This window comes from Tamandua tetradactyla, chromosome 3 (assembly GCF_023851605.1).
Source record: "Tamandua tetradactyla isolate mTamTet1 chromosome 3, mTamTet1.pri, whole genome shotgun sequence".
NCBI classification, from domain to species: Eukaryota; Metazoa; Chordata; class Mammalia; order Pilosa; family Myrmecophagidae; genus Tamandua; species Tamandua tetradactyla.
In genome coordinates, this window is record NC_135329.1 from 160,078,722 (window position 1) to 160,092,661 (window position 13,940).

At 38.5% G+C, this 13,940-nt stretch overlaps 1 protein-coding gene across 2 annotated transcripts in view; it reads left to right on the forward strand.

Annotated features, from left to right (window-relative positions):
• The first annotated feature begins 614 nt into the window (after positions 1-614).
• Positions 615-13,940, forward strand: part of ITGAV (integrin subunit alpha V) — a 106,467-nt gene continuing 93,141 nt past the window's right edge. Inside the window, exons 1-2 of one of the 2 annotated variants that reach the window (XM_077154383.1) lie at positions 615-1,090; positions 13,557-13,684. In XM_077154383.1, the coding sequence (XP_077010498.1) occupies positions 921-1,090; positions 13,557-13,684 (298 nt within the window). In that variant the 5' untranslated portion in view covers positions 615-920. Of the gene's footprint in view, positions 1,091-13,553; positions 13,685-13,940 lie in introns of both variants that reach the window. The other variant, XM_077154382.1, reaches the window with a different exon arrangement.

The following is a 13,940-nucleotide window of genomic DNA, read 5'->3' on the forward strand; positions in this document are numbered from 1 at the left end:
TGGATTAGGTTTCGACTATTCTGAGGATTTAAATCAGCACTACCAATCCATTTATCGATCACTGAAGTTCATCTTCAACACAACTGTCTGTAAAAGGCTGTGCTAGCACTCTGGAAGTTTATAATTAAGTTCTGTTCGTTGTTCGTGTGTGTGATTGGGGAGAGAGGGAAACCACCGTTTGTAAGAGATTACCAGTATTTTAAGTAGCAGGAGCGCGAAAAGCTGCAAAGCTTTCCTCATTTTAAAACGAAGTCGGTCGGGAGTTCCTGGCAATACCCGGGAATGGTGCCGGGGGTGGGGGTGGGGTGTCTGCCTGGGCGCGCGCTCCAGAGGACCCGGGCGGGTTAGGACGCTTGATCATCCTGGCCCCCACCTTTCGGTCTGAGGCCCTAGTCCAGGGGCGCTACCGCCGACGGGGACTCTGCTGGTCCCGGGCCACTGGATAGGCGCCCTAGTCTCGGCACAGTCGGCGACAGCACGCACGGAAGTGCGCTCGGCTCGCCCGGGTTGTAGAACGACTTTCCTCCTCCACTTCCTCCTTCTGCTGGGTGGCTCAGCCTCGCGGGGCCGGCTCCTCCTCCTTCTCTGCCTCCTCCCCCACCGCCCGCCGCGGCTCTCAGGCCGGGATGTGCCGCGCTCACCCCCGCAGTCCCGAGCGGGAGACGCGGCGTTGAGCTGCGGAGGCCAGTGAAGCAGGGGGCCGCCCTCTCTGCCGCCCCGGACCCACGCGCCCGGCGCTCCACTTCCCCCGGCGGCTGCCAAGAAGTTCAGCCCTCCTACCTTCCCTGGCAGTGGTCCCACCTCGCCGGGAAGGCAGCGGCCGGCAAGTTTCGGCGCGCACAGCGGCGGGCCGCGGGTTCCGCGCGCCGCGGGAGGGGTGGCTCCGGCTCCCGGCTTGGCGCCCCTCGAGCATTTCGGTGATGGCTTCTCCGTGGTGGAACCTCCGCCGCCTCCTGTTCCTTCTCCCCGGACTCCTACTCCCTCTTTGTGCGGCTTTCAACCTGGACGTGGACAGCCCTACCGAGTATTCCGGCCCTGAGGGAAGTTACTTCGGCTTTGCGGTGGATTTCTTCGTGCCTAGCGCGTCTTCGTAAGTGGCTGAACTTGTGAGGGGGAGTCGGCCCCGTCCCCCTCCGCGCGCACGCACCCTGCGCTTCCCCACCGCGAGGGGCTCCCGTGCAAATCCCGGAGTCTGTGCCACCCCCCGGTGGGGGGTATGTGTAGTTTGTGTTCCCGGTTGTATGAAATTTGGGGAGTTAAACTCCCTCGGCACCCCCAGTTCTCCGCTCCTCCCCCTTTTAAAATTGGTTGAGGATAGAAGGAGAGCTTTGAAACGACCTGTGCTTAAAATTCGGGGACAGTGGGAAATCAACAAAGGCTGGTTCCTGCCGGACTCCGCGACGCTTCTGCTAGAGTAGGGACTTCGTCAGTTTAATTTCCTAATTCCTTTTTCTCTTGAACCACTTAGCTTTCCCCATAGTTTCTTTCTGCTTCCCAGGCTCGACAACCCGTCTTTTTCGGTCTAGCTAAACGAGCCCTCCCCCACTCTTTCCGCCTTCCAGAGCCTCAAGCTGTTTCTCCTCACTTATCCCTTTCCCGACATTCAGATGACTAAAATGACCATATTGTTGTATTAATACATTGTGTCTTATCTGTAGGGGCCTTTGCACATTTGTTTTGAAGTTGAACAGATGAATTGAATGTGTCATCTGTTCTTTTTATAGTTATTCACTATTTAGGTCATTGTTCAGAAAGAACAAGGGTGCTGAGTTTTCACTCTCTGTAGTTCATTTGAATACTTCAGTATATAAGAATTCAGTTATGTTTTCAAATTGTCAACGTTCCGCGTTGCAAGGACCATCACGATTTGTAACAGTTATTGTTATTGGATTAAAAGTTGTCTCTGAATTTACCGAAAGGTGACATCATTCTCTCCACCCCACCCCCATAAAAGCGTTAGAAATCACTGAGTAAATGGTGTCACTGGATGCCTTTTAATGCTTAAATCTTGGTATCAAGAGGGAGGACTGTTCGTAGGGTTTTTAATAAACTCTTAGGTATTGCAACAATGTGTTTTAATTTTTTTCTTTATGATTTTTGTATTGTTCCTTTGGGGAGGATAATTTTGATGGATGGTGATTGGATAGGCCCATTTTTCTAAAAACAGTTTTTATTATGAAATATAACATCTATACAAAAAAGCAATAAATTTCAAAGTACTTTGTACAAGTAGTTATAGAACAGATTTTAGAGTTTGGTATGGGATACAGTTCCATAATTTTAGCTTTTTCCTTCTATCTGCTCCAAGATGCTGTAGACTAAAAGAAATAGCAGTATGATTCAGCAGTTATATTTATTTGTTAAATCCTGACTTCTATGTTATAACTCCTCCTTTGATCTTTCTCCACATGTTTAGGGTATTTGGGTTCTACCTTTTCTAACTTTTTCATTTTGGAAGGGGGTGTTGATAGTATAGGATAGGGGGATGGAACTGGTTGATGTTCTTGGAGGCGCTGGCCCCTCTGGTTTCAGTACTTATCTGGCATAATAACGCATCTGGAGGTTGTAGGTTTCTGTAAAGAAATTTTTTTTAAGTATTTTTATTGAGAAATTGTCACACACATATAGTCCATACATGGTATACAATTAATGGCTCAGAATTATCATCACACGGTTTGTAATCAACACCATGATCATTTTTAGAACATTTAAATAACTCCAGAAAAAGAAATGAAAAGAAAAAAGCTCACATCCTTATACCCCTTGCCCCTCTGTCTCATAGACTGTTATTTCAGTCTATCCATTTTTTTGGTACTACAGTACATGAAGTTTTTGTGGCATCTCAGAGCCCTAGGTCTTCCTTAGGGTTAGCAGGAATAATTTTGGTTGGGATTTGGCAAAGCATGATAATTAGAAATATCTAGTTAAGGCTGGTAGAAGAGGAGCCTCCTGAATAGCCTCTGGACTGTATTTGAACTCTTTTAGCCACTGATACCTTATTTTGTTATTTTGTTATATTTCTTTTATCCCTTTTTGGTTGGGAAGTCATTGTCCATCCCACAGTGCCAGGGCCAGGCTGGTACCTGGGAGTCAAGTCCCACGTTACCAGGGGAACTCATATTCCTGGATGTCGTGTCCCACGTAGTGGGGAAGGTAATGATTTTCCCTTGCAGAGTTGGTCTTAAAAGAGCAAGAGGCACTTCTGAGCAACAAAAGAGTTTGAATGTTGCTGCATATCATCCATTTCTGTGACAACTTTTGCAGCTATAGTTAGATTGGATACAATTATTGGAAAACTAGACATTATTTTATGTAGCAACCCAATTTTGTTCTTTGTTTTCAGCTTCCATGCTTTCTTTGAGGCCTGAGCACAGATTTTCCAGAGATAAAATCATTAGCTTTAGGTAACACCTACCAGAATCTCATCTGATTTAATCGTGTATTATCTTTATTATATTTTTTTATTAGAGAAGTCATGGGTTTACAAAACAGTTGTGCATAAAATACAGGATTCCCATACACCATTCCACCACCAACGCCTTGCATTGGTGTGGAACATTTGTTACAATTGATGACAGCCCTTTTTAAAATAACTGTACTATTTTTTTTAACAGTAGTTCCTTTGTAACAGTAGATAAAAGATTATTAAAGTTGTACTATTACTTATTGTCCGTAATTTACATTAAGTGTATTTTTCCATTATACCCTATTATTACCACTTTGTATTAGTATTGTATATTTGTTACAGTTCATGAAAGAACATTCTTATACTGTGCTATTAATTAAAGTCCATTGTCTACAGTGGGGTTTGCGGTATTGTACAGTGCTAGATTTTATCTTTTAATTTTTATTGTAGTGATATATGCAACCCAAAGTTTCCCCTTTTAACTGCCTTCATCTCTATATTTCAGTGCTGATGATTATATTCACAATAATGTGCTACCATCAGCACCATCCATTTCCAAACCTTTACCATCAACCTAAAAAGAAATTCTGTACAAGTTACACTTAACTTCCCATCCTTATTATGTTTTTAAAAGTGTTGTTTCAGTATGGTAACAGAGGATTTTAATTGTTCCCAAAGGTTGCTCTTTTTTATTTAAATTTTACAGAAATTCTAATAATTTTGAAAATATATTTCTGTCCTTTATCAAGATTGGTACTTAAATTAGCAAGAGTTAGCACTTAGATACTTTTTCAAAGTTGTTGGAGTGTTTTGCAAATGTTACTGTTAGTTCTCTGCAGCTCTTTTAAGTTAAGTGTAAAAACACATGACAAACTGATAAAAAACTTGAAGTGTGATTACCTTGGAAAATGCAATAATATTCAACTGATGCTTATTGTTGGTTACAAGACATGGTGGCCAATGTTTGACCAATGTTTATGGTCATTGAATATACTATGACCTCACAGGTTTACATGACCTCACAAGAAGGCCTGCGGTGGTAAGGTAAAATTGAACTTGGATTTGGCTTCATATAATATTTTGAAATCTTTGTCAGGGAACTTGGTTATTGTTAGATTTGCTTTAGATATAGCCTAATTTTAGAAAAGAAAAACAACTGAGATTTTTTTAGATCAAAATATATAGAAACAAAGGTTTCTGACTACTGAGTTTTTCAGATTTAACGAAAGTTATGCTTAAATATGCATGAAGATACTTTTAAATTTAGCAAGCATTGGATTCCAGGGTACATGGGTATGTCATCTACAATATTGCTAACTGGATTTCTTGCTGTTATTTGGTGTGATCATAAACTTCTAAAGGAAAAAAAATCCGTAAAATAAAGAAGGGTTGGCTAATTAAAGAATTATTTTCTTTTGAGTGAAGAATGCCTAGATTAGTGAGGCAAACAGTTAAGAAGTTGCTCCTCCTGCTTTTTTTGCAGCATAAAATAGCTGCCTGGTTGTATTTCAGATCTCATATGGAGCTCACTTCCTAAAGGTGTCTAGATACTTCAGCACACATTATAGAATTTTGTCTCATTTTTCTTGTTTTAGGAAAATGTTGAATTATCTCCATCTTATGGAAACTAACAAATCAATATTTATCAGATGTTAAGATAGCCTTCCAAAATTTCCTCTGAAAATGACATAGGTTTGAAGTGAAAATTCACAAAAAAGATTTTTTTTAATTCTGAAAAAGTCAAAAGTAACATGACTTAGTTTCTTTCCCCCCTTTAAGCGTTAATTTATGGTGACTATGCTGGCAAATTTACATAAAATTTAAAGCCTTACATGCAGGCCAAGTATTAAAGTCATGTTTTTGTTGTGGAGAATAATTGGAGAAATTAAAATTTGCATTCTAGGTTTAATTATAATAACATCTTACAACGGTGAACCTTTTTAACAATTTACAGACATTTTTATTTATGGTATTTCATTCTACAGCACAAAGCAGCAGGGGCAGGGAAGCAGATAAAATCATTCTTGTTTCAAATGTGGAAACTGAGGCCAGAAGCAATTGCAGTCTTTAGTTATTGTTTGGGAAGGTTGGTGGGGGCTGGAGGACAAGGGTTGGAGGACTCTGAAGACAAGAGGCTGTGAAATTCAATGTAATCTTTGTATACAAATTTTGAATTAAGAATGAAATAAGTGAATGATTTTCTTGTTCTTAAAATATAGATCTATAGTTCTCATTCCATATATGTGTGTGTTTATAAATAATGCTATAATGAATAACTGGGAATTAGGGAAAAAACAGTTTCTCTTTAGTGGTTTAAATTCTGGCTCTTTCCCCATTAAACAATAACAGTCTTATTTGCAGTTACTTCAGTCTGTATAAGCCTATGACCCGAAAGACATACTGTGAGTGAGGCTGCTGTGGTAGCAGAAGGTCCTGCAGAAGATTCAGTGGTTCTCAATCCTGACTTAGGTTGTATTACCTAGTGAGCTTTTTAAATAAAACAGCTTTCTGGTTGTATGTCAGAACTCATATGGAGCTCTTATCTTCACATTCTAGCAGCCTGTGGATCATTTTTCCTTGACTATTCCATTTTAACTCAATTACACTAAAAATGAACTGATTTTCACCAAGAGGTTTCAGTTGCACCTCCCTGTTTCTATTAATGGTGCCATCATTTTCTCGGTTGCCCTAGAAATAATTTTATATTCCTCCCTCTCATTTTCTATTTTTCCTTGTCCCTCCTACTGCACTCCTCCCATGTTAGTTACTGATTAGTCACCCGGCAGAAGGTCCTGGAAATTTTTCCTTCTTAATGTTTCTTGCATCCATCTCTGCTTTCCACCCTCCTTTACTACCCTTTTATTTCAGCCTGTGAGTACAAATGTCCTCATCCCTCTGCCTATCATTTGGCTCCTAGACCTTCAAAGCATCTTGTATATTTATACTAGTTTTATCTTTCTGAATGATCTCTTTGATCTTGGAATTTTGTTGCCACAGTTCCCTCAATAATCCTGCCATGGCCAGAGAGACTGTCCAAACTGTTTAACCAGGGTTAGGGCCCCATGCAGTCTGTCCCAACCTGGATATACCTTTCTAACTTCATGTCCTGTTTCTCCCTTCAGCGTTGTAATTATCTCCCCTTTGCAAAGTGAAGTCAGCTCACTTTTATGAATTTAGGTGTGGCTCTGACTATTCTGGTTGATTTTTCTTGTCATAACATTCTACATACATAGACTATATATAGTCTTATTTAGAGAGGAAAAAGTATTGACATTCAGATCCTATTAAAGCCAACGGTTTTTAGGACATTATAAAAGAGAAGGAAAATGTATAAAATTTGTAGTTTTTGTTTCTATTTTGTATAATCGTTGACACTAGTTTTTGTGTGTGCGTGTGTGTTTTAATGAAAAGTAAACTGAGACTGGAATTCTAGCTCTGAAATATCATGAAGTGCTATTTTATACGCATTACTTTCTATATATGTATATAATAAATTTTTAGAAGTTCCTGTTGGTTAAGCTTCATTGGTCAACCCAGAGTCAACTAAATTTATTAAACATGCTTTTATCTTGGAGAGGTCAGTGCTGAGAGCAGCCAACTGACTTAGTTCATTTGGAGAGTTTGAAAAATGCACTTGTCATCGTTTGGCAGGTTGCCCCTCCTTGGTAGTCAAGGTCACATTCCCTGCAGCAACTGCACTTACAGTACATTTTGGATTGGAAGTAAAAGGCATCCTCCCATTTGATTTCTCTGACCCTTTGCCATTCCTCCTTCCCCTTTTTCTCCCCTTCACTTCTCCCTCCCTTTCTCCATCTCTTTCTTTTTTGACTTTTCCTTTCTCCTCCCCCTCGTTCTTCCTCTTTCTCTCCTTTCCTCTCTTTACCATCAATCTGTTCCTCCCTTCCCATTTTCCCTTCATATCTCTCCCCCTCTTTTTACTCCCTGTTTTCTCCCCTTCTCTTCCCTTTGTCTTTTCTTCTTGGCCTGTAATTAATAGCTCTGCTCATGAATGTAAACCTAATTCTGGATTCATTTAATAGAAGTGTCTGAAATTTTGTAAAAAGAATGGGGAGGATGGGAATCTTGGTAAAGTTTTGGTGGGAGATGGGGTCTGTCCTGCGAAGGGTACTGCATATGAAATTTAAGTTCTCTAGCTTTGTTTTTCACTGTCAAATGAGTGAAATCTCTTGTTGGCCTCACCCACCCCTGTTCATTCTCCCCACCTCTCCACTGTTGTCAGCACATCTGACAAGCCAATTATTCCCACCCTTCTTTTTTCCTGAGAGCCATATTTGAGTTTTATCTGTTTGACCGTTAATGGGTCCTTAGAGAAAATTGAAGAAAAGATAGCCTTCTTTCAACAGATTTTTACTTTTTATTTTTCCTATTTTATTGAGAGTATTTTATTAATTGTATTAATTGTTTATAGTTCTAATACTATAATCTAGTACTCTTGCATTTTAATGGCTATTTCAGATTTTCTAAGTTTGTTTTTATCTACTGTCCACTTTCAGATTTTTTTGTCAGTGATTACATTGAACATTGTTATCTCCATTCAGTAGATGAGGGAGTGGAGGCTCAGAGAGTTAAAGCAACTTTTTTTTTTAAAGTAACTTTTTAAATTGATTAATAGTGTTCATAATGAATGGGATCATCTAGATCTTATTTTCATTAGAGACAGTGCTACTTATATTGCAAAACATTTTTTTTCTGGTCTATAATACTTTTCTTATTCTAAGCTGATAGACATTCATTGACTATTTTAGATGAATTTCAAATAACAATTATTTAATTTTTCATAAAAAGTTTTTATCAGCAGGCGCTTTTTCTGTGGTGTACTGCTTTTCCTTAACTTTCTCATATAGATCTTCTACCACTCTTTGCCCTCTACTTTACACAAATATTTAATTTTTCTCTACACAACCCTCTCTAGGATTTTAACGTCTGTCTAGAGTAATTTTACTTTTTACGTCCTTCCAGTTTTCTCTTTGAAAAACCTTATAATCCTCTTCAAGGTACCTTCTGTATTATTGGCGTTTGAGACAAAGAACTTAATTCCTCACTCTTTTTATTTTGTTAACTTAGCATTTAGAAATTGATAATGTTCAGACAGTCCTTTTCTAGTTGTCCATTGCTGTGGCATTTCAGCAGTGTGCAACACTGCACATGAAGGTATGCTTAGGAAGACTTGATGAACATTCATATTAGTACATCTATCTAATTATCATCAATTCATGCCTATAATGTGCACATGGCCTGATGAAAAGCAGCAGCCTTGTTCCCGATCTTAGGCAAGAAGTGAGCTATGTGCTGCCAATAAGAGTGTAATTTTTATTAGAACTTTTTCACTGTGCCTTCTTTGTCTTTGCTGTCGGCCCGTCCCCTACTAACTTCCTAGTGCCCTCTGCCAAGTATCTTAAATCCAAAGAAAGTATCTTAAATCCAAAATTAAGTAGCACATTAGAGATGGACTAGATGGGAGATATGTGTTGCATAAAGAAATTATCTTAAGGGTAATTTAAATACTTAACTGGAAGTTTAATAAAGGCTTTCTACATTTTGGAGGGATGGGAAAGTGAAAAAGACTTATTTATGGCTGTTTTAAGGTAAATTGAGATCTATAGCTATCAAAATTCAGCTGTCAATTTAACAGCCTTTTCTTGAGAGCTTATAAATGTGGCAGGCACAAAGATGAATTAGAGTTTTATCAAGGAGCCAATTTATTTAAAAGTAGGAAGAATAGCTGTGCAAAAATTTATCATAGATTCTGTGAAGTCCTATGTGGTGATGGTCCAAAACAGTTTTTTTTTATTTATAATTTATTTTTAATTTTGGTAAAATATATGTAACATAAAAATCATTTTTAAGTGGACGATTCTTTTACATTAAGTACACTGACAATACTGTATGACTTTTACACGTATCCATTTCCGGATTATTTTTGTCATTCCAAACCAAAACTCATTGGCTCCCAAATTCCCCCCTCCTCCCACCACTGTTAATCACTATTCTGCTTTCATGCTCTATGAATATGCCTATTCTAAGTGTTTTATGTATAAGAAATCATACAATATTTATTCTTTTTGTGTCTGACTTCATTCAGCATGATGTCTTCAAAGTTCATGTTGTATGTAGCATATACCAGCACTTCATGTCTTTATGGCTGAATAATGTTCCATTGTATGATGTTTTAGTTTCCTAGATGCTAAAACAAAAACTGTACAGTTTAAACAACAGGGATTTATTGGCTCACAGTTTTAGAGGCTAGGAGCAGTCCAAAATCGAGGTGTTGGCAAGGCAATGCTTTCTCCCCAAAGACTGTAATGTTCTGGTACTGGCTGCAGGTGATCTTTGGTCCTTGGCTTTTCCGTTACATGGCAATGCATATAGCAGCATCTTCTCTTTTTCCTTCCGGGTTCAGTTGAGTATTGGCTGTTCCTTGTAGCTTCTCTCTCTCTCTAACTTTTACTCCCAAAACAGTTTTGCTTGTAGAGTTCTAGGTAAATTCTGAGAACCAACTCGATTGTCTCCATATCCTGGAACGATGGCCGTTATCCACAACACTCAAAACATGTATATTCTGTGCTTTTGTTAGACCTTACAGGTAATGTTCCTTTTTCCTCATCACACACCCAAAAATGATTTAATTCAGATGAGGTGGGTCAGTTGGTGAATTTTGTGGCCAGAGTTTTGGCCTGTAGAAGAAAATGTTTCTTTGTAAATTATTTTACTGTTGTAACCATCTCTGTTCTGGAAAAAGGACTCGGGCTAGGTGACCAGAAAGAAGTATAATAAGAAAGAGCTTCTCTTATTCACAGGGTTGGGAGTTCTTTTAACTCATAACTTTGGTTCTTTCTTAAAAAACTTTCTTGCTGAATGAAAACTAAGTTGATTTCTTACTCAGAGTATTTTGCTGTGATGAGAGAGAGCCAGCATTGGTGTTTTACTAATGCCAAATATGACTACATAAAGCTTTATTAAGCAGGGTGTGGTTTGGTTGGGAATTTTGTCTTTATTTTGAATTTGTGGGTTTTAAGATAAGCAGAATTCTTATAAACCAGCTATGCATGTAGCCAGCTCTTGACTAGTCTGAGGTTTGGCAGATACTATCCAGAATAAAAGACATTAAATTTGATAAGTAAAAGATAAAATGAATATATTCCACATTTAAGGTATAGGCTTGTCTACAACTTTACATAAAAGTGGAAAGCAGTTGCAAATATTTCCTTTGCTAGAAGAATTTAAGGGACTTAGTGTTTGATGATAATGAAATAATGGCAGTTGCATTTATTAGGATTTATTTTAACTGTGTCCTATATTTCAGTCCATTTCTTAACAGTTTCTTTTACTGTATCATCTTTCTTTACCCAGTTTCTAAATCTTGTTGTCTCTTTGGGCTTACTTCTTGGCTTTCTCTTTTCCCTGTGACTTCTCCCTGGGTGAACGCATTCATTTGATGGTCTGGTGCTCTCAACACATTATCTCAAGGGCAGACCTCAGAGACTACTAGTTACGTGTCACAGACATCACTAACACACTCAGAACAGAATTCTTGGCTTTCTCCTCAATACTAATCTGCCTTTTGCTCCCTACCCTCTAAGCTTTTTTAAATCGCTGACTGGTTCTAGCATCCACGAACTCTCTCAAGAAAGACACCTAGGTGACAATCTCTAGTATTCCTATTCCCCCACATTCAAGTCAACAGCTATTCCTATTTATTCTACTTCCAGATGTTTCTCAGATCTGTGTGTCCATTTCCACCTGTCCTCCTAGTTCATGTCACTAATACCTATTCCCTGGGCTGCTGCAATAGTCTCTTTTCTTGATCCATTTTTGATCCTCTCTACTTTGCTTTCCCCAGAGGGCAGCAAATTTAGTTTTAATAGATTATGTCATTCCTCTGGTTAAAAAAACCAAACATTCAAAGGCATCACATTGATTATGCATAAAAGCCAAAATCTTAACATGGCCTAAAAGTCCCTACTTGATTTAGCTCCTGCCAGCCTCCCCAGTTTGCTTTTGTCAGGCCCAGATTGCTCTCTTGCTCCAGCCACACTTCTCTGCTTACAGCTCCTGGAGGAGAGAAGGTTCTTTTTGCCTCCAGTCTTTCCACCTCTGCTGAGAGGGCTCCCGTCCCACTTCCTTCACCTTTCCCTTGCTCTGTTCCCTCTAATCTTGTAAATCCCAATTTTTTGGTGAGTTAGTTAGTGGTCATTTCACTATTTTATCTAAAGACTGCTTTATCTAAAGAGATCTCACCTCCACATTCCTTAAAGATATAAAGGAAATCCATCATCTTTATCTAAAGGAAATCCCTCCACCATTCCTCAGAGATAGCATCTTTATCTAAAGAAGATCTCTTCTCCTCACTCCCAAATAATCTCCCTCTCAACCCAATGTTTGTTTCCTATGTAGCCTTTTTAACAGTAGTTTGTTTCTGTTCTTTGTTTTCCTTCCCCCACAGGAAGTAAGCTTCACGGAACGCAAGAACTCGCTCCTGCTCTTTGGCACTGGACCAATCCATATCTTTTTTTTTTTTTTAATGAATAGAAAACAACCAAAGAAACAATATCTGTTTTCAGTTAAAAACATTTTGACTCCTGATTTTTTTTGTCACTTTATTTTATCCTGATATTGAATAGGGGTCCCTCCTAGTCTTTGACCAGAAATTGATCAGATTATACTTGTTCAGAGAAAATAGTTACTATTTAAAAAATTTGAAGGACAGTAGTTTTTTTAATAGTTTTTATCATGGCAACATAATTTCCCATTCCGACCACTTTCATGTATACAACTCAGTGATATCAATTATATTCGCAGTATTTTGCTATCGCCATCAGTCCATCACTAAAGCTTTTCTTCACCCCAGCTAAGCAATCTCTTCCTTCCACAAGTAACCTAAATCTACTCGCTGCTTCTGTGGACTTCCTTGTCTAAGTATTTCCTATAAATGAAACCATAAACTATTTTGCCTTTTGCTTCTGGCTTTTTCACTCAGCATGGTACCTTCAAGGCTCATCTGTGGTGTAGCATGTATCAGATGAAATATAGTTTTTTTTTTTTTTTTTTTAAGGAAAGACAGAGAGAAGGAAGGAAGGATAGAAGGAAGGAAGGAAGGAAGAAAGGGAAACATTTTTTCTTGTTTTATTGTATTTTGTTTTTCCGTTTTTGTTACATGGGCTGGGGCCGGGAATCGAACCGAGGTCCTCCGGCATAGCAGGCAAGCACTTTGCCCGCTGAGCCACCGCGGCCCGCCCTGAAATATAGTTTTAATACAAGTTTCCCAAATGGGAAAATAATAATGGTTGAAACTATCATGCTTTGGGTTCATTTTTTTTTTTCAGTCAGCATTCAGGATACAGGAAATGAGTAATAATCTAATTGCCTCTATTTTTTGTTTGCTGTTGTTAATACAGACAGCAAACAGGGGAAAAATGTCTTACTCATTTTTTACTCCCTTAAATATCTCACTTCAGCTTTATCTTGCTTATTTACTACCTTTCTGCCTCTCAGCCCCCTCATTTTTTCTTCTGCTGTGCTGCTTTTATTAACAGTCAAGCACCTTTGCCCCTGAGCCCTAGTTTTAGAGTGTGTTTTCTCCTTTGCCTGCACTTTGTATGCTGGACGGTTTCGGGAGGCATGCATGATCAATTTATTGTGATGAAGAGATTTCCTATTAGTCAGCGGCTCTTTAGTTAGATTTTAGTACCTTCTGCTCTCCCATTCCATGTCCATCCAGAGTCCTGACTATTTGGAGAAGAGGATTTTTGTCTTTACCCATTTTGTCTACTTAAATAGTAAACCACACACACACAAAAAAAAACCCCCAAAAACCCACAGGAAAAATCAAAACTAAACCAAAACTTCCCTGTCTAGAGCCAGGGAATGGACATACAATAAAGACTACATATTTAAAGTGTACAATTTGACCAGCATAAATTTTTAAAGTTCGTGTAACCCTGAAGTTGCTTTATAATGTGTTATTAGGATGAATAAGCCATGCCAAATAACAAGATTATGACCTGAGTGAATGGCTTTAAAAAAATATTTGTGGGTAATATTAAGCTTATGATTGCGCTTCATAAATCATAAAATACTGTTTATGTTTTATGTCTTTTAAAGTCTTGTCTCTCACTTTTTATTTTAGCAGGATGTTTCTTCTGGTAGGAGCTCCCAAAGCAAACACCACCCAGCCTGGGATTGTGGAAGGGGGACAAGTTCTCAAGTGTGACTGGTCTTCTAACCACCGGTGCCAGCCAATTGAATTTGATTCAACAGGTAAATAAATGTTGATGCAAAAATTTATAGCATTTCTCATAACTTACGTCATTTGGTTTTTTTTAAGCACTTGCTTTCATTTAAATGAAACAATTTAATAAAATAACCTATGTAAGCACTTATATCCCCAGAGAAATTTAAACAAATTATTTATTATGATTTTTCCTATAACTTTGTGGCATATGAAGCCATTAAAAACACATCATGTGCTTTTAAATGATATATCCTTTCCTTCAGTGTCTTCAGTATTAAACTG